At 39.6% G+C, this 22,180-nt stretch overlaps 2 protein-coding genes across 2 annotated transcripts in view; one reads left to right on the top strand and one right to left on the bottom strand.

The window, feature by feature from the left end:
- The first annotated feature begins 377 nt into the window (after window positions 1-377).
- On the top strand, window positions 378-12,455 carry TIMMDC1 (translocase of inner mitochondrial membrane domain containing 1). The gene is made up of 7 exons (XM_063305519.1): window positions 378-549; window positions 1,414-1,579; window positions 2,049-2,137; window positions 3,391-3,458; window positions 4,827-4,905; window positions 8,040-8,150; window positions 11,598-12,455. Exons 1-7 carry the CDS (start codon window positions 449-451, stop codon window positions 11,674-11,676), a joined length of 693 nt encoding a protein of 230 aa, XP_063161589.1. The 5' UTR covers window positions 378-448; the 3' UTR covers window positions 11,677-12,455.
- Window positions 12,456-19,185: 6,730 nt separating this feature from the next.
- Window positions 19,186-22,180, bottom strand: part of LOC134499025 (CD276 antigen-like) — a 35,835-nt gene continuing 32,840 nt past the window's right edge. Inside the window, exon 5 of the mRNA XM_063305520.1 lies at window positions 19,186-19,292. Coding sequence (XP_063161590.1) covers window positions 19,186-19,292 — 107 coding nt within the window. The remainder of the gene's footprint in view (window positions 19,293-22,180) is intronic.

The raw sequence follows: 22,180 nt of genomic DNA on the forward strand, positions 1-22,180 counted from the left end.
AGACAGGTTCAAGGTTTTGGACAGAAAAGCTTGAAAGGCTGAGAAGCAAGACCGGGCTGGTGGGGACAGGAAGCATAAAGGGTATTTTGTTTTGCTTGTTCCTGGGTAAAGAAGAATAAAGGGGATGACGCCGAGGATATTAGAACGACGTCTTTCTAAGTGCAGGCCGACCGGAAGCAGGAGAAGTCAAGGAGGACGGAAGGTCTTCCTCCATTGCTTATTTTAAGAATCACTGCAGGCGCTCATGCTATTTCTAAGGTAAAAAGGAGAAAGTTACCGCCCGCCCCCATTGCCGCTTCTTTTTCACGCGACGTTTCTCGCATAGGATACCAGGATGCGCTACATCCGCCCAGGCGACAGAGTGGCGCTCTTTTCTTTCGACGCACTAACGCATTGAAGGGAAGCTCCCACAAAGACTTCCCGGGCAGCTGCTGCCGGCAACTGCAATATGGAGCGGCCGCCCGCAGAGTTGGGTGAGGGAAGCTCGCCCCCTTGGCTGCAGCCACCGGACTCGGGCTGGCAACGACTTCGGGAGCTCTTTCGGCGGAAGTAAGTGAATAGCAAACAGCTCAGGTGAGGTCTAGTGGGTGGCGGGAGGGAACGTATATAATTAAAAAATGACACGCTTTTTCGACATTAAGCCCCAGTCTCGTGCTTCCCTGCGTATCCCAGTTTCTGTGTACGATCAGAAAGCGTTTTCCTTATTACTTGCCGAGCTCGCTCAACACGCTTGGCCAAAATACATTTGGCGAACTTGTGGCTCAGCGTATTCGGTCAAGTCAACCAGTAGCGTGGTTAGCAATAGGGTGAATTCAGTAAGCCATAGTTCAGTTAATCATGGTTTAGTGTGTCTAGTGAACATTGCCCCTGTTTCATGTTTTTCTGAGCTTCAGTCTACCAATACAAATACATCCCAGTACTGAACTAGCCACTTCTGGACCGAATGCAGTGGTGCTTTGACTCTGACTCAGTGGATTGCTGATCTTTCCCTGCTTCAGTCTGCCTTGCTAACATTCAAATGTATCCTGAACCTAAAATGCTCATTATGCTAATCAGAGAATGGGGCCAGGTTATCTCAGAATGGTAGATGCAAGTGACCTCAGAGGTCATCTAGTTCAACTCCATTGCAAAGGTATTTTTTTGAAAATCCCCTAACACTTGAAGCATATAGGTGGAAGAAGGCAGAATAAGATATGGATCAGTCTAACATTTACTGACATTTCATTAATCCATTGTGAAGTGTTATGTCCATATGCATCCAAAATATTGCTAGCATTATCATTTATCTAGAAAAGAAATATTCCCTTTTATCTGCAGTTGTTATTATTCAGAAGGATACATATAATTTCATAAAATGGTCTTAACCCTGAATAGTTTCTGAATATGTTTCATGAAGCGTATTTTCTTTTGCAGTGAACAAAATGAATACCCAGAAGAAACTATTGATATAATTAAAGCAACGTTTACAGGGGGTATTACTGGCTTGGTCTATGGAGGTATCCCTGGATTTGTAAATGCCAAAAAGCAGTATATTGAGCAGTGCAAAGGAGAAGTCTATCATAATCGGCTGGATGCTGTGGTATGGACAAATATTTGACAAAAATAGAACACACATTAAATGTAATCCTCTAAATAGGTTTTAATTATTTTCTTTGTTAGTTGCTGTCTTGTACATGAGAAACAAAAATCAGAAATCAAGCACCACAGAGAGACAGTTATTATATTTTATATAATATTTTTCACTGACATTTTTGAATCTAATATTGAGAATCACTTATTAAAATAATACATTCTGTGCATCCATGTACAAATGAGTATTTATTTATGGTACCATTAAATTCAATTGAATTGTTTTCTGTGATCAGGTTTAATTTGTAATGGCAGAAGTTTGGGTATACGTTACTTTTACAAAACAAAAAGCTGTGCAAGGGATTTATATATACAATGGAGCTTTTACCTGGTTTCTGTTAGCACACCTTGAGTTCACATTAAGAATAGTGGATATAGAATGCCTTGACATCATATAAATTTGCTTACTTTCTCCAAAGCAATCTATGCAACGTATAGCAATCAGAGGATTCATCCGATATGGCTGGCGGTGGAGCTGGAGAGTTGCTGCTTTTGTAGCAATATTCAAGTAAGTGTGTCTCTTGTTACATGTGGGAGGTGAACAAGGTGCTGTGGCCATAATACATGATCCTACAAATCTACAATACCCCACAATTCTAGGATAATATTACTGTAATTTATGAGTAGTTAGATGCAAAGTGAGACTGCCTTAAGGTCATTGTGCCCTTTCTGTTGTTTCCTGCATCTCTAATAGCATAGTGCCCTCTTTTATTTTTGCAATAGCATTTTCCTCTTCTCAAGCAATAGGCTTGATCTGAGCAAAACTCAGGGCTTGGTTTTATCTTCTGCTTCCAGGAGCAATTGTATAATGGCCCAAATGTCCCCTCCCCAAAAAACAGAACAAAACAAGATTGTCAAAATTGAGAGAGATTGAAGGGTTTTTAAGTGTCGCTGTTTGTGGGGACATAGGGGCCGCTTGAAAATCTGACTGGCACTGTTACTGATCCTTCATATGGATCAGTTTTCTCTCCTCCACAGAAGCTAGAATGTTGGCCTTCTAAGAACTGTGGTTATCTTTCAAATTGGCAGTAGGTCCTTTACTCCCTAGAAGTTAGCCTAACTTCTTCCCAGTGCAAATACTTGTTTGCAGGTGGCCTCACTATTTGGGTTCTGTTCCAAATAGTGGAATTGTGGGTGCCAAGACCGTGGATAACAAGGATTGTGTGCAGCTCTATATACACACAAATAGAATTGGGGGCAGGTGTGCAAGTCGGCAAAGAATCTCCAAGATTGTTTATAAACCTTTTTTCTGTCTAATACTCCTTTGAGACAGGATTATCTTAAATCCAGGGTAGTATTCCCTTTTGGTAATAGAAATGCAATGCATTATTATTAAATATTAAAACCATCATTATTAAATCACATTATTTAAAATTCTTATCTCATTTTGCTAAATTGCCCTAAATCCACAAAATAGTACTGTGTACTCATTACCCCAAATAAAACCTACATTATATATGAACTTCCCTCTGGAAGGTATTCATGAAGGTGAAAAATACAGTTTCTATCTCTTGTGAATTATGCTTAAGCCATAAATACGTTCACTGAGAAATGATGTTTTTCTTACTCATATGTGAACTGTGATGTAGACACATTTCACATGTATATAATTTCCTGATCCCATTTAAGAAAATATGTATGTTCTTTGCAGATTACAAAAGTATCTAGCTTGAAAAATAATAGGCCAAAGTTTGAATCTACAGAATAAATACTTCTTGAATTTCTTCTTGTTAATTCTTATTATTTCTCTCCTTCTTACAGCACAGTGAATACTGGCTTGTCTGTATATCGTGATAAAAGCATCCTTAGTCACTATACCATTGCTGGAGGTAAGACTACTGATTAGAGAAAATAAACATCAGAGTTGCTTTCTGATCTTGGTTATATTTTGAGTTATTCAGGTACTCAAAAAATATATATCCCATAGATCCTGATCTAAATGTTCTGTGGGTATAAACTGGCTGTTCAGAAACTGCAGCAGTCCTTTGATACAGAAAAGGCCCTGCTGAATTCCTGCTGAAGTTTCCCTAATAAATTCTAGTAGCTAATAAGATAAATAGTTTATTGCGCTGTGCTCCATAATCTCCTTTATTTCAGCTGGAGTTATGCAAGCATCATGTAAAAACGTGCATGCCGAAATGAATGGTATTTTCTCTCTTCTTTGCTTACTTCTTTGGAAAGGGCAGAGTTGAAAAAAATATTGCTTCTATATATTACTGACTACAGCTTCAAGTTTCTGGAATTACTCACTACAACCTTCAATTTCAATGTTCAAGGATGCTGGACATTGAAAAACCACAGATCCTCCATACTGCTGGCACTCAGTGACACAGACACACAGTGTAGCAGAAGATACTATAAGATATTACAGTTTTCCTTGGGTTTTCTGTTTTGTTTTTTTTTCATAATTTTTTCAAATTTATGAAAATCCCCAAAGAATAGTCTAACACTTATTGTTACTTTCTCTAGTACCCAGTTACAGTAATGAAATGAGTTGCAGTTTAGGATTGTTCATTATTCCCATTGTATACCTATTGAGCCCAGAATTTTCCTAATGCAGAATGGAGCACCAAATTGATCCTGGAATCTGCTGCTTCATATATACGTCTGGAGGGAAGTGCTATTTTCGTTTTCACCGAAATGAGGTCTGCTAGAAGTTTCACTTGAATATGCTATTGGAGACAACTTTTTACAGTTAGTAGTCCTAATATGGGTAGTCATATTAGCAGAGAACAACTTGAAAACAATATAATTGTTTATACCACATAAATACTGTAGAGACCTTAAAAAGGAACTTGGTAGGAAGGCCATGTTCTAAGTTGTTTTAGTAACATCTACACTTTTGAATTAGATGCTGAGATGGGACATCTATATGTGTACACCTGTGTTATGCTAATATTTCCTGCACACACATCCAACTGTAGACATCATACTTATATGTATAAGATCATTTAAAGATATACATATGGCTATATGGATGGGTATGGATGCACATAGTGCCCATGCCTCATGTGTTTGCTGCAGAGAATGTTGGTTTGTCTTGTACAAATATTTGGGATTGAATTTATGATCTGCACAACCTTGGAATTACATTTCATTACAGAAGATGGGGGAAGGAGGAAGTTGAAATAACAGAATAGGCCTCTTATAGTACTGTGATTGAGACCTTGGTTCCTCTGATTGCGTTCTATTTCTAGCTTGTACCGGAGGCTTGTTCAGAATGCACTTGGGCTTGAGAGGTCTGGTTGGAGGCAACATTATTGGAGGACTCTTGGGGTAGGTTTATATTTCAAATTTCTGTCACCACCTATCTCCCCCAAAGGGGGACTCTGGGCGGTTTACAACACAAGAAACAAATTCATAAAACATAGATTGCAATACAAAATATCATTATAAATAGATAAATATATGACCCTTATGGTGAAAAGCACCCATTCAATGGGGAAGGCACTACGTTGCGAACTACCCCCTGGAAAAGCTGTTGCCTTTCCCATCCCAAGCAAGGTGGCAGAACCAGGTTTTAAATTCTTCCAGAAGTCTGCAAGTGAAGGTGCCTGCCTCACCTCCGGGAGCAAGATATTCCAAACGGCGGGTGCCACTGCAGAGAAAGCTCACTTCCTGGACCCTGATAGATGAAATTCCTTTGTTGATGGGGTCTGTAGCATGCCCTGTTTGACCAGGTGGGATGGGTTGATGTTATGGGGATGAGACGGTCCCTCAGCTACCCTGGCCCCATGCCATGTAGGGCTTTAAAGGTGATAACCAACACTTTGAATTGGGCCCGGAAGCAAACCGGCACCCAGTGCAGCTTGCACAGGACTGGTGTCACATGTGCTGATCTAGGGGCACAAATAACTACCAGCATGGCCGCATTCTGGACCAGTTGAAGCTTCTGGATACCCTTCAAGGGTATCCCCATGTAGAGCGCATTGCAATAGTCTATATGGGAGATGACCAGGGCATGAGTGACTATTCGGAGGGCCTCTTGCTCCAGGAAAGGGCGGAGCTGGCGCACAACACGAAGTTGTGCAAAGGCCCTTCTGGCCGCGACTGACACCTGCTCTTTGAGCAGGAGTCGCAAGTCCAGGAGGATCCCCAGGTTCTGCACCGGGTCTGAATGGGGTAGTGCAACCCCATCCAGAACTAAAGATGACAATTTCCTGGATGTAGGGGAGCCATCAACCCACAGCCACTCCGTCTTACCAGGGTTCAGCTGAAGCCTGTTGTTCCACATCCAGGCCCCTACAGCCCCCAGGCACTGAGACAGGGCAGACACTGCATCACTTACCCAGGATGGAGATACATAACTGGGTATCATCAGCATACTGATGATACCGCATTCCATGGTGATGGATGATCTCACCAAAAGGTTTCATGTAGATGTTAAATAGGAGAGGAGAGAGAACCAAACCCTGCGGCACCCCACACAAGAGGGGTTGAGGGTCAGATCTCTCATCCCCTATCACCACTGATTGGGACCAGCCCTAGAGGAAGGAGGTGAACCAGCGCAAAACTGTGCTGCCCACCCCCAACTCCCTGAGCCATCCCAAAAGGATACCATGGTCAATGGTATCGAAAGCTGCTGAGAGTTCAAGAAAAGCCAGGATAGATGCACTCCTCCCATCCCGCTCCCGCCAGAGATCATCCATAAGCGCGACCAATGCAGTTGCTGTCCTGAATCCTGTCCTGAAACCTGACTGAAAGGGGTCTAGATAATCCATTTTATCCAGAATCTTTTGGAGTTGTAACACTACCACTTTGTCAACCACCTTCCCAAAAAGGGGAAGGTGGGAGACAGGACGAAAATTGTCCAACGCAGTAGGGTCCAGTGATGGTTTCTTGAGGAGGGGGTGTACCAGCGCTTCCTTGAAGGTAGCTGGAAACACCCCTTCTCTCAAGAATGTATTAACCATCACCTGGACCCAACCATGTCAGCTCCCAGGCTGCTTTTACCAACCAGGAAGGGCATGGGTCTACTTGACTTGTGGTGGCATTCATAGCCCGGAGGATCCTGTCCATTTCCTCAGGCCCAGTAGGATCAGACCGGTCCCAGATAACATGGTAAGTATGCTCCCTCAGCATCTCCTCAGACTGTGCCTCATGCATAGAGTCCAACTTGGAACAGATCTGAGCGATTTTATCCTGCATATGCCCAGAAAACTCCTCCACACAGCCCTGTAGGTGGATAACTGAATCCACCTTACCCAGAAGGGAACGAGTGATCTTAAACAGGGCCGCTGAGCAGCAATCTGCAGGTGCAATAAGAGCAGAAAAATATTGACATTTCGCCACTCTTATCGCAACAAGGTAGGCCTTAATAGCGGCTCTAGCTTGTGTTGGGTCAGATTTGGTCTTCGTCTTCCTCCAGTGGCGCTCTAGACGTCTCTTAATCCTCTTCAGAACTCTCAACCCCTCCGTGAACCACGGGGAGTGTTTGGCTGAATGGGGCAAGAGAGGTCACACAGGTGCGATCCTGTCCAAGGCCCCAGCTGCCTCCCTATTCCAGGCTGTGGCTAGGACCTCCACTGGACCATGCAGTATATCGTCGGGTATAATCCCCAGCTCCCTCTGAAACCCTACCGGGTCCATCAGTCGCCGGGGGTGGACCAATCAAATAGGTCCTACGTCCCTGCGGGGTGGGGTGGCACAAGAGAATCTCAGGGACACCAGGGCATGATCTGACCATGACAACAGGGACAGATCTAGCGCTCCCCTCAGATCACATTGCCAAAGCTCCGACAAGAAAACCAAGTCCGGAGCGAGGCCACTGTCTCGAGTTGGGTCCCAAATAATCTGGGACAGGCCCATGGCTGCCATGGTAGCCATGAACGCCCGAACTGCCTCCATGGCATGCCCCAGGGATGGCAGGTTGAAATCCCCCAGAACGATAAGCCTGGGGAACTCCACTGCCAACCCCAAGACAGCAGCAACACTCCGAACTGTTCTCGTGAACCCAACTTAAAGAACAGGGTCTCACAACTGGCCACTTGTGGAGCAGGGCCCCTGAAAGCCACTAGAGATTCTCGGAAGACAACCGCCACCCCACCTCCCCTGCCCCGGGTGCCACACCTGAAACCTGGCTGGACACATTTTTGAGAGGGCTACCCACCCCCCTGGGCCCAGCCAGGTCTCAGTAATACACTCCAGGTCTGCCCCCTCTTCCGTGATCAAATCACATATGAGGGGGGCCTTGTTATTGACTGACCTGGCATTAAGCAGCAGCAGCCAGAGACCAGGGCCCTTATATTATAACATTGGGCTCCATTTCCCAAATTCCTTTTAAAAGGAAAAGGTTTAGGAAAGAGGCAAAGATACAACTGTTTTGAAGTGTCTGATCCTTTCATTGTTGTAATTCATGCTTGGTTGTATCCCACATAGCTACATTTATTTCCTTTGGTGTCTTTCTATAGTGTCTCTGTAGGAGCATTACTAATGGCACTGCAAAAAGTCACTGGAGAAACCTTTATTGAGAGAAGGAAAAGAAAGCAAAGTGAGCTACATGAAATGAAGATGGCAATGTGGTAAGAAACCACCGCTGTTCCATTATATAAGAACAGCTGGGTCTCAGTCTACATACCTCTCAGGTCATCGCTACTTTCACTAATAACATGACTTGCTATTTGTATGTAGTCAGGCATGCAAATGTGCTACTATCTGTAGCGTGACTGTATTTTGACTGCTACAATGCCATTTGTCCTGTTGATAAAAATATTTTACAAAGTAAGCTGTACCAAACCATTTGTTTTTCCCTGATAGAATAGGCATAGTATATCAGAAGGACAGTTGAAGTCAAGTTGTTTTAAGGAACCCAATTCATGGTTATTCGTACTTGAAATTAAGATCTTATATAAGATAATTATTTTTTGAAGTGAAGTAAGTCTCCTTGATGATTAATTTATCTAGTACAGTATGCAGTGGAAAAAAGCAGCCTCATAGTGTTATCTGTACAGGTAGTCCTCACTTAATATCCCTAATTGGGACCAGAATTTCTGTCACTAAGCGAAGTGGTTGTTAGGTGAAATATCACGTGACCACAATGCTTAGCAACAGCAGTTCCAGCAGTCCCAGTTGTGATCATTAGGCGAGGACCTCATACTTCTGCTCTGCCATGCTTGCCTCCACTTCAACTTCCCCCATCCACCTATCTACCCCCATGTTCTACCCTTTTGGCTGCCCTGCACTCTGCTGCCCCTGCCACTCCCAGCTGACCTTTGCCATTTTCTTCCGCTGCTGAAAAGGCGCATCCAGCCGAGGCATCTGCCAGCCCTTTACAAGGCCTTCCCAAGGCCTGCCTGACATTGTGCAAGCCCTCCCTGAGGCCATGTGAGGTCTCCAGGATGCCGTACAAAGACCTGGGGAGGCTTCACAAGGTCAGCTCAGGTGGCAGGGGTGGCAAAGTGCAGGGCAGCCAGAAGGGCAGAGATGGGGTGGAGATAGGTGGGTGGGAGGAGTTGAAGCAGTCATAAATGCAGGCAGGCTACCAAGCACCCAAATTTTGATCATGTGACTGTGGGTGTGCTGCAAGGGCCATAACTTTGAGGACTGGTCGTAATACTGATTCAGCACGGTTGCAACTTTGGTCACTGAACAAATGGTTGTTAAGCGAGGACTACCTGTTTTGTTTAAGGCACCAGATAAGAAACCCTGATATCATGAGTCCTAATCTCGCCTAAGGCACAAAGCCAACTGGATGTCTGAGTGTTTTAGACACTTCTAAAAATGAAGCCAAGAAAACTGCAGGGACTAGTCCAGGCAGTCACCAGGAATCAACAATTAAGGCATACATCCACAAAATATCTAGCCCTTAAATCTTTATAGAAGAATTTTGATTTAGAACAGAGATAAAAACTACAAAAAAGAAAAAAAGTGAAAGTGAAAAAAACACAAAAAGAAATTTTTTTTTAAGGATTACATAAAGAGGTGACTTCCGACTTTTAAAAGTAAGAATATGCAACAATTTTCCATAATCGATCCCTTACTCTAGATTAAACCAAAATCACATTTCTTTAAAACATTCTATTAGCACATTATAAAAATCACTAAATACATTTGCTCCTTCCCCTTATATTAAAAGAAAAGAATACAAACCTCCTAATCAACTTCCCCCCAATAACATTTATTTAATTATTTCCTTCCAACTACTATTCTGTACTTTTCTGTCTGCTATAATAGAAATCAAACTAAAAAGCATATAAATTGTCTGCCATTATAGTTAATAATACAACAATTATACTAATCTTAATCATATTAAACCTAAAACCAAACAATTACTATTGTGTCTTATTAAACTTAATCCAAATCATTAAAGAGAAGTGAAGTCAAACAAGCCCTAAAAGCAATCCAGATTATTCTTAAACCCTTACCCCACTTCAAAATAAACCAGATATTTACATATCTCTACAATACACACAAAGCATTTTTCATAAAGAGATCAAGCAACCCAACTGCCCCTTTAAAAACTCTGACTTCTCAGCAAAAAACCTCCCATAGATAACTTCTTTTCCATAACATTGCAATTGGTTCTGTTCCTTTAAATTCTTCAGCTCGACTGCCCGATCTTCATCTGGCATTTTAACAGAAGCCTCAATCTCACTGTTAGTAGAAACGTTTCCATTGTTGTTAAGCTCTTCAATTTCCTCCAAAAATCCCCAGCTAAGCTCACAACGGAAATCCAAGAAAGTCTGCTTGAAATCCTCCATGTCTCACGCAGTAGATTATGGTGCCCCCTAGGTACGTAACTAGTGAAAGTAGGAGTTAATGGAAAATTTCCAAAGAGATGTTTACACAAGTGAAAGTGCAATAAGAGGCAGCTCCCCAGGGAAAATAGCAGCAGAAAGCTAAAAGTTCAGAACAGCAGATTCAACGTGTAGGAAAAAGTAGTCTCCAAATTTAATGCAGAAATAATAACAGGGAGAGAATTACATTATCTCAACCCTCAATATTTGGATGGAATGCAAAATCCAAAACTTAAGAAGAATTTTCTTTAAAAATTAATCCCCAAAATAACAAGCAACAAGAGAGCTCACTTCTCCTTGCTCTAAAAAGTTTCTCTTGGGATACATAAAGAGAAATAAATTGGGTGATTTAGAAATGGGACGGCTGGTCTTAGTATCCCTTTAAGGCTACAGCGCAGCTTGGAAATGATGATGTCCCAGCCTTCTGGCAGCTCTTACCAGATAAATTAGCGCAAACGCTATTTAAGATCCTCTGGCTGCAAATCACTGTTCTGGAGGGCAAATGGGATGATTCTGAGCATTTTCTGTCTGTGCTCCAGGGCTTCAGGAAAAACCTGCCTGAGCCCAAAAAAACCTGCCATGTTGTCAGTTCTGCCTGCAGAGCCCATGAGACAGCAGTTCAGTCCACCATGTTCCCACCAGAAGTCTTGTGATGAAAATATCTAGCCCTTAAATCCATCTTACTCTGTATGACAACCTTAGGATTGATTAAAGTGAATCAGGAAGTTGAAATGTTTATCCATTTAGTTTTACATGTTGCTACATCTTGAGTTCATTTGGCCTTTTGGGCTGCAGAGAAATGGACCATTGATGGCACATGTGCAGGTGAATAAGCCTTTTATAATATTGCTGTTGTCAGTGGGCTTAATAATTGTATTGCCCGAATACTTGAAGTGGCCTAAATTTTAATTTTAATTATTTGATTTAGGTGCCCTCAAAGTCTCAAGAACTCTGGGCTGCTAGTTTAACTAGCTAGGTAAAAGTTTTGGTTCCTACATTGTTTATTTAGGAGATACACTGTGTATGATAACTGGTACCTACAATTTGGAAGGAGGGTTGTCTTGGATCAAAATCTACCCTTAATTTTGAGTTCTATATGAAAGGGTTGTCTTTTTTGGAGACTGATTTTAAATAGATTGTCTTCTAACTGCAATATTAGACATCATATAAGTTATATATGTGCAATTCTGTTTGTTATTATCCAGAAATATTGAAACCTTTTTCTTTGTTTAGGAGGACCACTCTTGATATCTCTGAAGATATTTCAGAAGGAACAGATGATATCCTGCAGGAAGAAGATGATATCAGATAATCTCAGAGAACAAAAATTCAACTTCAAAAATTGACTAGAAGCTTTTGTTGGAAGGGGAGAAATTCGAATTCCTCTGGACACATAATTAAATAGGTGCACGTGACAACAGAACTTCCTTTTGTGGAATAAACAGTAACTTTTTTTAAAAAAGTAAAGGATTGTAAAAATAATTACCAGGAATATTAAACAATACATGAATTCTTCGATGTGGTCCTACTGCTCCCTTGAATATATATAAAAAAATCAGGGAATATTTTCAAAAAGCTAAGGCCACTGTTCAGTTTTGAGCCAACAGGATAATTTAGCCTTCACTGATGGCAGTATGAGGACAAGAATAAATTTATTCAGCTGAATAAATACCCTGTATCAATCCTTATAGTAAGCCAGTGACCTCATTCCCAACACTTCTTGCCTGACACACTTGTCTCAAACTCCTTTGCTGCCACTTTTCTTCTCATACTACCACCACTGATAATGAGCTGAGTTTGCTCTATCCCTGCATCTATTACTTAAGAAATAATCACCTCATTTGGGTGAATGTTAGGGAAATAAATTATTTGTATGTCCAAGCAATCCCATATCCAGGTCCATCCTGACTCTCCCAGTCTAGCAAACAGTGAGATGGAGATGAATGATTAAACATTTCTTTCAACTATGTGAATGGGTACTGATGTCTAACTAACCATATGTGTAGAGTGAATGCATCAACTGATATTTTGCCATAAATATGGCGAGGAAGGAAACCACATACCACAAAATAAAGATTGTGTGAATTGGTCCATGAAGAATTGTGGTTATTGAGCATTTAAACCATTCTTTGAGCCTAGTTCAGCTGACCCAATCATATTTTACTTGCAACACAATGATTTCAAAGATACTGTTTTCATTGTTTAAGAAACAGTATGTAAAAGTTAAATTAAAAACTTATGTTACATGGGTTGCAATATAAAAGTCAACTATTCATATACATTACACTGAGGAGCGAAATTCAATCATTTTATTTCCTATATAAATTTATAAAATTTGTTCAAGGTTTTTTGTCTCAGCATAGATTTTAGTCAAGTGCCATTTCATATACAATATTGAAGAAGCTATTGTGAAAATGGGAGATAACAGGTTAGAAAACATTCTGAGCAGCATAAAAATGCATTCTTAACAGATTTGCAAGAAAATCTAGCTAATTCAGACGAAATGACTGATGAAAAAGCCTGTATTATGTGATAGCATTGGGAGAAGGAATGTTCTTCCCTTCCTCCTTTATTAATAACAAGCGTTTGGCAGGTGTTTACTGTTTTTGAAGAACTTTTTGCAATAAGGGAAATATTTGTGGACTTCAAAAGCAGTAGCAGTGAATAGTCATAAAGATACTATTTGCTTTTTGTAATGGCTGGATGACCTCTGTTCAACAAAGAAAAATGAGAGAGATACAGGTATAGACATCTCAGTCTAGGAATGGGCACAGCTGGCGCAGAACCCGAAGGTGAAGCTTGGTATTGCTCCCTCTGAGGAGGGACTGAGTCACCCGAAATAGGGCTGCCAGACGGCTATCTGCAGATGCAATAAGGGCAGAGAACCACGTTTCGCCGCCCTTACCGCCACAAGGTAGGCTCTAATAGAGGCTCTAGCTTGTGTTCGGTCATCTTCACTCCCTGTCTTCTGCCAGTGGCGCTCCAGGCGTCTCTTAATGAAGATTTAATGAACAGGCATTGATCAGAAACTTGTGAGAACAGAGTGTCTCCTGACTGAATTGTCAGAATTGCTGATTGGATGAGACTATCCATAAAGGAAAGTACAAAAGCTTAATGGGAAGAAAATTATGGAAAACAGTTGACAGTTCAAACAGCAAAGCCTTTGAGAAAGTATCTATGGTGACCATGTGAAATCAAGAGCCATTTTAAAACAAGACTGGGGTGTTATATTTGTTACAAATCACCTGAATTAAAATGTAAAAATTACTGAGCCTCTTGAGCAATTTATCTTCATTTTTTTACTTCTTTAGCATATCCCTCTCTTATTTCCTTCCTTCCTTCCTTCCACACAGCCCTCTGGCATATAGGGATTAAAATAGTAACTACAACCAGTAATCCATGACACCTGAGGTAAATGATACATCCCATTCCAAGCAAATCTGAGCCATTTTATCTGGCACTTGCCTAGAATAGTCTTCACAACAGTCCTGCAGGTATTCCCATGACTTCTCCTTATCCATAAGGGAACAGATTACCTGAACTAGGCCACCAGTTGACACTCTGTGGAAAAATAAGGGCAGAGAAATAACAGTTCACGGCCTTTATTGCCACTAGGTATTAAAAAAGGCTCTTACCTGTGTTCAGTTGGGTTCAGTCTTCATTTTCCTCCAGTGTTGTTCTGGAGTTCTGAAAAGCAGGGGGTGCTCTGGGATCCATGTCCATAGATAACCCAGTCCCCATAATCTAACATTAATTTAGCAGTTTCTATTTTTGTTGCTTATCAAGGTGTAGTACAAGACACTATTTTACTTTAGCTCATTAAAATCCTGTCACATAAGCCAGAGGTACATCATTTAAAGCAGTAATAAATAGAATATTCAGATAACCAATAAGCTATGGCAATAGCAGTACCTAGTAAGACAGCTTTTAAAAAATTTGGAGGGCTTTATTAATTGAATATAAAAAACAGAAGTAAACAGTATACATACAAAAAACCCAAAAACCTTTAAAAAATGCAGGGCATATACTGACAAGATATGTATACATATAATTAAAAAAATATGCATAAGCATTTCATGGCAATTATCCATGTATAATCTATGCTGGTAAGTGATTAATTCAACATCAATTTTGCAGCCCATTGCATAGCCATATATTTATCTTTTCAGGGCTGAAGAGTAAGTCTTATCGGCATGGAGAGTCTACTTTCTTTGTCTAGATGTCAATTTCCACATGATAGGACTACAGTTAAGAATATGAACATCTGAAAATATAAAGCTTGTTTCAAAATTGAATAATATCTGTAACTACTTCCTCTAAAATGGAACAATTATAGGATACTGTACAAACATTTAAATGAAATTATTAATCTGAGGTCATCTCCAGCATGAAGTTTCTTCAAAAAATGCAATGGAGTCCAAAATACTACTTTTTGTTGCATAAGATGTAATCTAAGGTCTATAGATTTTTTAGAATTCATGTCAACAACCCTTTCCATTATATAGGCAAATAGGAATCTCTATTTATCCTATTGCTCTATTTATTCTATTCAGGTATTCTATTGGAATCAGCTATTGAAGTGTGTATATTGAATTGATTAATGATCAGAAGTTTACAGAGTAAGTCCGTGTGTTTGTGTGTGCTGTGTCATATGATTTAGTAATTTATTGTAGAAGATCTAATGTTTCCAAGGATGAAAACACAGATCCAAATTGATAAGTCAATAAATGTAATTGCCAAGCCGTACCCAGCATGTAATATTTATCCTTTAAAGTGGAAATAAAAATTCATTTTCATTATTAATTGAGCCAAAGTATAAATCCCGGCTTCCATCCAAATTTTCCTTACATTGTTTATTAATTCTGGGTTATTACATAGCACCAAGTTAAGCTATATAATTTCTTAGTTGTTTGGTGTTTTCATTATAAATAAGCTGGGTTATTCATGTTCAAGTTCCATTTAAGGGAAGTTTCCAAAATGAGAAACTACATTTACCTACGTAGCAGGCATAGTATTATTTCTAGAAATTACTAAGTTTCAGATAGCTTGCATTCTTCTGCTGGAAATATGAGAACATCTCTTCATTACATTAAAACCATATCTTGCAAGAACCAGTTCACAAAGATTAATGAATTTTGGACTAATAGTATATTTTCCAGGGAATTATTTTACAGGACAGTAGATTTTCTTTAAAAAGGCACGTGAGTTGCACTATTCTCCTGGTGACTCTATCAGTACAGAGTTTTCATTATTTATTTATTGGGCTTATATGCTGCTCCAATTGTTATTAACTTTGAGCTTACATATCCTTTATAAATAAAACCAAAACACTCCATACAAGAAACTAAAAAAGAAATAATAAAGTCATCTGTTACTTTTAGCCAAAGAACAATACCATTGCATTAATGACAGACAGAACCCCACCACAAGAGAGAACACCTCAGTTTTCTTCACAGCAGTCTGGAAGTGATTTGCACTGCCTTGCTTTTTTCAGCTTCCCAGTCTTGTGTACAACCTGGCATTCTATGGTGGTATCCCATGCAAGACTTTCCAAGGTGCAATCATGATTAGCTTTCAAGTCCATCCAAAGTTATCACCAGTGTTCATGTATGTAAAGGAAAATCTTCAGATATGAGTTTGTGGTTTATAGTCACCATTAAATTCTGCTTAGGAGAATTCTTCATCACAGCTGAATATTGAAATATGCTAGCAAAATAAGTCTGGAGCTGCAACTTAGCATCAGAGTGGAGATCTGAGAACATAAAAGAATTCTGTAAAACATGGGCAGAAAGACTCATGAACTTGCTTCATGGCTTCTACTCAGCAATAATAAATGCATCACTTTAGACAGCAGGTGGGAAATGCCATTTTCAAAAAAACGATTATGTAGAAAAAACAAAGGCTAGCCTAGCCTGCTTGTTGCTAGGCTCCTTTGGTAGTTTTCCTACATAAATAAACATTCAATATGTAATCTAACAAATGTAATAAGATGTTTCCGATAGGGAAAGCGTAACATTTCAAAGAATATGAGATGTTTTGCTTTATCCCCATAGAAATACATTACCAGCTATGTTGTGTTATGCTCCCTAATTGTACTTTTCCCTTTTTTTCCTGCAGCACCCCCGCTCCCCCAAAAGATGGGCACTCTCTGAATTCAGTTCAGGAGTATGGATGGACTGCAGAGTGCCTCTCTGCTTCACTGATACACTGTAACTCAGTGATGGCAGCACCTTACTGACCTTGGCTGATCTAGGAAGCTAAGTAAGGTTAGCCCTTGTTAGTACTTAGAATCTGGGAAGCCTAGAATTCTAGGTTAGACTGAGAAAAAAAAATAAAGCACCCTGATTTAAGAAATCCTGGATCCTTATCATACCACAAAAGCCATATGGATGTGTCTATCAGGAGTTGACCTTAACTGGAAAGTGACTTTAGTTTTTTAGTAATTGGATTCAAAACTTTAACACTGATTCCACTTGCAAGTTCTGCTACTTGTATAGCTCTAATGTCCTGCAACAAAGGGTACTGATTAGACATATTAATGAGCAATTTTATTTATTTATTTATCTAATTTATCCCCGCCCATATCCTCCCGTTGGAGGCCTCTGTAGATCCAGTAGAAAATCAATTACAAAATAGATAAAGGATCAACAAACAAATACTACTTCATATAATCCATGGTCTACTCACTGAGAACTTTGCCCTTGCCATCCTCAAAATTGGACACATTTTTAACTTTAGTCATAGTCATTATTAAGAATGAAACATCTATGTTCAGAGGAAGAATATCTGTGATTGCAACATTCTGAAAAATCAGATATTGTCATGCTTGTGAGCTTCCTTTTTACCATTTCTAGAGTTAGAAACCTGAATTAAATTAATCTACTAAGACAGCTTCATGTTTTATGAATGTTTACATATCTGGAAAGGCGTTTCAACTTTCCCACTGTTGTTAATTTCTGCATTAAGTGGATTGTCTGTAGGTACATCCCTGATAATATATTTCTGTTGTTGCTGAAATGAATACCACGTAAAAGACTAGTTTAATTTTAAATGACAGGGATATATATTGTTTATCTTCATATACTGCTGATGTTCTTGAATGGAAAGATCTCATAACTATCAGACCATTTGTACCATCTCAAAACCAGATTAGAACTTATGAGCCTTTTAAATTAACTTCTTTGATTAGAGAAAAAACAATATCTACATTTATGGTTGAATGGAAACCCGTTATAGACTTTTTGCATGAAACAGAAAAAAATGCACTTACAATTTGTGGTTTGGATGATTAGAAAAAAACCACTGGTTAGTAGAAAAAAGTGAGCTATTTTTTGTAATCATAAAGAGATAACTTTGTAATTGTACTTATATTTGCTGCAAAGGAAATCAGAAGCTGCTTGCTTGCTTCTACTCTTTATTAGTTAGTTTTTATGAGCTTTGTAAAACTTTTAATTAAAAATTATATAAAAAAAGAACTTATGACCAATTATTCGGCAAGAATTGATCAGGAGTTTGTTGCCAATCCAGGAAAGAAAAATCTTGAATATCTAATATAATAGATCTTAGGTGGAATCAAAGGCTGGCTTTGTTGCTACAGTTTAGGAGGAGGCTAATATTTTTTATCCAACCCTTTTACTTTAGAATTTTTATGCTGCAAGTTTTAAATAGCTTTCATTGTTATATGATATTCTGAATTGAACTGTAGATGGTAGGTACACAAGATTGGAATGAGTGGCATGTAAAAGATGGAATAAATAAAATTAAATGCCATTAGACTTCCATATCTTGCCAACATTTAGTATGAAAAAGAGAATGCTGATTGTGTCTGCAAATAACACAAAATTGGGTGGGAGAACTAAATATAATTTTAAAAGTGATCTTGATAGAGATCAAGCTAGTTTAGATAAATGTGCTGAAAAAAATGATATTTAATAAACAAATCCAAAGTTCACTTCAAAAATAAAAAAACAAGCAGGTATTGTGTGGCTTGGTAAAAGTACTTCTGACAGTAATTTATTGCAAACTGAATATTACTCAGCATGGATGAGGCAACAGAAAAGATAAACACAATTTTATACTGCATCAAAAGAAGTAAAATCTCTAAGTGATAGGAACTAATACTTGTTCTGCTTTGGTAGAACAAAGTATTGCATTTTATTGAGGTATTGTATTCTGTTCTCAGCATTACATTTTAAGAAAGATTCAGATAAGGTGGAACAGATTTAGAGAAGGACTATAAGGAAGATCAGGAATTAGAAACTAATATCTAGAAAAAGAACGTCAAGGACTTGGCAGTTACATAATGTCCAAAAGAAGATGCTCAAAATATGTTCTCTATCACCACATAGTACACAATGTGGCATACTGGATTTAAATTATAGCAGTGAAGATTTGAATTTGTTTGATTAATATCCTGCCTGTCCTCCAGTTGTTCAGGTACTCCCTATTCCAGTTTTTGCTCACAACAACCTTGTGAGATAGGTTTGGGAGACAGCAAGTTTCCTTTTCTGAGGATGACTGTGAACTTGGGTCAACACCTAGTCCTACACCTCAACTATTACACTGTACTGGTTCTCATGGTGTGAGATTTGAAGTTAAACTTCCTACCTGTAAAAGCAGTTTGACAGTGGAACTAATTACCAAGAGTGATGGTGGGCCCCTTTTCACTGGATGTCTTTATGCAGAGACTGGGCAGCATCTGCAGTGAAGACTTCATCTTGTATGAAGTGCATTGCGCAAGGGGAATTTAGTAGTTTACATGGCTACTCCCAACTCTGATTCTATTTTCATCTTTTTAAGAGGACAATGCAGAGAACCAAGCCTACCTCCTCAGACCTGAAGGTGTCTGCCCATTAGAGAGCTCCTGGAGCATCACTTCATCTGTTGGCAGTGATTGATGTGTGGTGGAGGGCTTTGGATGATTGCGAACTAGTGCAAAGAAAAATTATATTAAAAAAAATAATAAATCACTCAGTTTCCAGATTTTTCTCTTATTTCAATAAGAAAGAAAGACAGAGATTAGTAGTTTGGATAAAAGCTAAGGCTTATCTGGCAGACAAGTAGTTTTACTTTTACCAACTTCAACATTATCTTACATTCTTTAACAGACAATTTTCTCTTTCCCAACTGATAGGCTGACACAGTCTAGAGCTGTGCTTGTTCTGAAAGCACTCCAAGAAAGCAATTCTAGACACAGTATGATGTGTGCTTAACACATGTGCACTCTCTCTGGACCTTAGTCCTAGCACTACCAATATTTACTATTCTAGGTCTAAGGAAAGTGCTTAATTAATGGTACCAACCAATCTCAAGCTATAGAGATGATGGGCAAGTATCTAGTTAATTCTATGGCAGGCAAACTTTTGATATTGTTATGTTCTGTCCCCTTCAACTCCAGATGAATTTTTGGGTTATCTAACTGGGTTTCCCACAGTGCTCTTCCTCTTCAGCATGCTTTCTTCCCCAGATTGGGCCCTTGAACACTCCAGTGCGTTTTCTTCTGGTCTCACCCAGTATCCCGTGAATCTCAATTAGTGGAAATTTATCACTTCATTTCAGGTTTACCAGTCAACTCTACTCTGGATGGAAACCAATAGTACACAGTCCATCTTCAACAGCTACTAGGGCTGACTAATCCTTTTTAGCCATGGTAACACTTTGAGCTGCCAACCAGCTCATCCATTACTTAGACTCTTTTCCCCAGAATCCCCTCTGATCCTCATATTTCATTCTGGAAGTTTTAAGACTTCCCAACTTTGTACAACCTGCTTTTCTGTCCTCCTGCTATTAATACCATGTCCTAAGAGAAGCTAGACTATCTTCTATTTCTAGGTCCCTATCAGCAAAATGAAGCACAAAGGTAAATGGAGAGACTTTGTTTAAATTATTTCTGTGGAGTCCTTGGTGCTCTCTGAGCCTTGTTGTTTTCTGGCAGACATTTCATTGCCAGACTAGGCAACATCTTCAGTGCAAAGAGGTAGTGGGCCTTGCTCTCAGTTTATATACCTTGGCTTGCCCTGCTTGTGTTGGTAGGGGTGTTGTTCTCTCCTTGGGAATTCTTTGATTGGGCTGTTGTTTGCTGCTTGGTTGATTGCCTGAGTTAATAGTTCCTTGATTAGGGTGTATTGTGCTGTTTGACGGTTCATCTGGTGTTAATCCTAGTGTTGATTTTTGCATATCTGGGTGTTGATTGCTGGCAAGGGAGTGTACTGGTCTTTTGGCTTTTCTATTGTCTCTTTTGAATGGTACGTAAATGTTGTTTACCTCTATGTGTCTGTTGATGGCTGCTTTGTCTGAGTGCCAAGCTTCCAGGAATTCTCTGGCGTTTTTGGATTTGGCTTGGTTTAGGATGCTCACAGTTTCCCAGTTGAAACTATGGTTGAGTCTGTCCATGTGTTCTGAGATTAAGGAGTTCTCATTGTGTCTTCTGACTGCTAGTTGGTGTTCGTGGATGCGCTCTGCTAGTCTTCTGCCTGTCTGTCCTACATAGTGGCTGTTACAGTCTTTGCATTGTATGTTGTAAATAACTCCTTTTTTTTCCCCTTGGGCTATTGGGTCTTTGGGTTGCTTAATATGTTTTGAAGAGTTTTAGTTGGTTTATGTGCTATGGTGATGCCATGTGGTTGTAACAGTCTGTTGGTGGTTTCTGAGATGTTTCTGATGTATGGCAGTGTTATTCTTTTCATAGTTTCCATTGGTTGGGTTGTAGTGGGTTGGGTGGTGAGGCATTTTCTGATAAAGTTGAGAGGGTATCCATTTTGTTGGAAGATGATTTTTTTCCTTTTTCTGGTGTTCTGGGTTGCTGCAGTGTGTAAGTGCTCATCTGAATAATGTTCTTACTCAGCTTCTCTTGTGGGAGGTTGGATTGTTACTTTGGTAATAGAGCACTTGGTTGGTGTGGGTAGCTTTCCTGTAGACTTGTGTTTCTAACTTACCATCATTTCCTCTACTGATGAGGATGTCCAGGAATGGTAGTGAGTTGTTGTTTTCTTCCTCCCTTGTGAATTTTACTCCATTAAAGATGTTATTGATGGTTTTGTGGGTTTCTTCCAGTTGTTTCTTTTGTATTATGACAAAAGTGTCATCTACATACTGGATCCATACTTTGGGTTATATGTGTGGGAGTGCTATCCTTTCCAGATGCTCCATTACAATCTCTGCTATAAGTCCTGAAATTGGTGATCCCATGGGTGTTCCTTTGATCTGTTGGTATATTTCTCCATCAAACTGAAAGTAGGTTGTAAGGCAGAAGTTGATGAGGTCCATGTTAATATGTTTTCTACTACAGATTAAGGTTACTATGGTAACTAATCATTTTGGCCAAGTGAAGAGGTTGAATTTAATTGTCCTCTTTTCGGATGTTAATTTTTGCACCTGGGGGGAAGAACTTCCCTGGACTTGTTTTAGTTTCAGTTTCCCTTCTGTGTAGGCACGTTGAGAGTTAAGCAGCTCTCACTGAGAGCCTGTAAGAATGCAGAAGCTTTTAAATATTTTTTGCTTTCTGTAAATAAAATTATTTTTATAGAAATGCCTGGTGTGTGACTTTTCTGATCTCTCCTGGGCCAAAGGCTTTCCTAGCAATCTGCCAACAGGTTATGGGCCCAATAAGCAGCCCAGTAAACCTAAGAAGCCCAGTAAAACCCCAGAGAGAATAGAGAGATCAGCTCCACACCTCATGCACAATTTAAAGGCAGGTAGCAAAGACCTGTGAAGATTTTCTTTGGAGCCACGTGGAGATTTTCCAGCAACTGCTGGTCTACAGGACAAAGAAGCCAGCTGAGGTGACTTGCAAAAGAAGGAAGAAGCCATGGCTACCT

The sequence above is a fragment of the Candoia aspera genome, chromosome 5, assembly GCF_035149785.1.
Source record: "Candoia aspera isolate rCanAsp1 chromosome 5, rCanAsp1.hap2, whole genome shotgun sequence".
NCBI lineage: Eukaryota > Metazoa > Chordata > Lepidosauria > Squamata > Boidae > Candoia > Candoia aspera.

Excerpts from the sequence above, each read along its gene's own strand:
- TIMMDC1 (XM_063305519.1), top strand. The coding sequence starts at position 449 with ATGGAGCGGCCGCCCGCAGAGTTGGGTGAGGGAAGCTCGCCCCCTTGG. Across the intron at positions 4,906-8,039 it reads ATTATTGGAGGACTCTTGGG|TGTCTCTGTAGGAGCATTAC; the intron begins GTAGGTTTATAT and ends GTCTTTCTATAG. Across the intron at positions 8,151-11,597 it reads GAAATGAAGATGGCAATGTG|GAGGACCACTCTTGATATCT; the intron begins GTAAGAAACCAC and ends TTCTTTGTTTAG.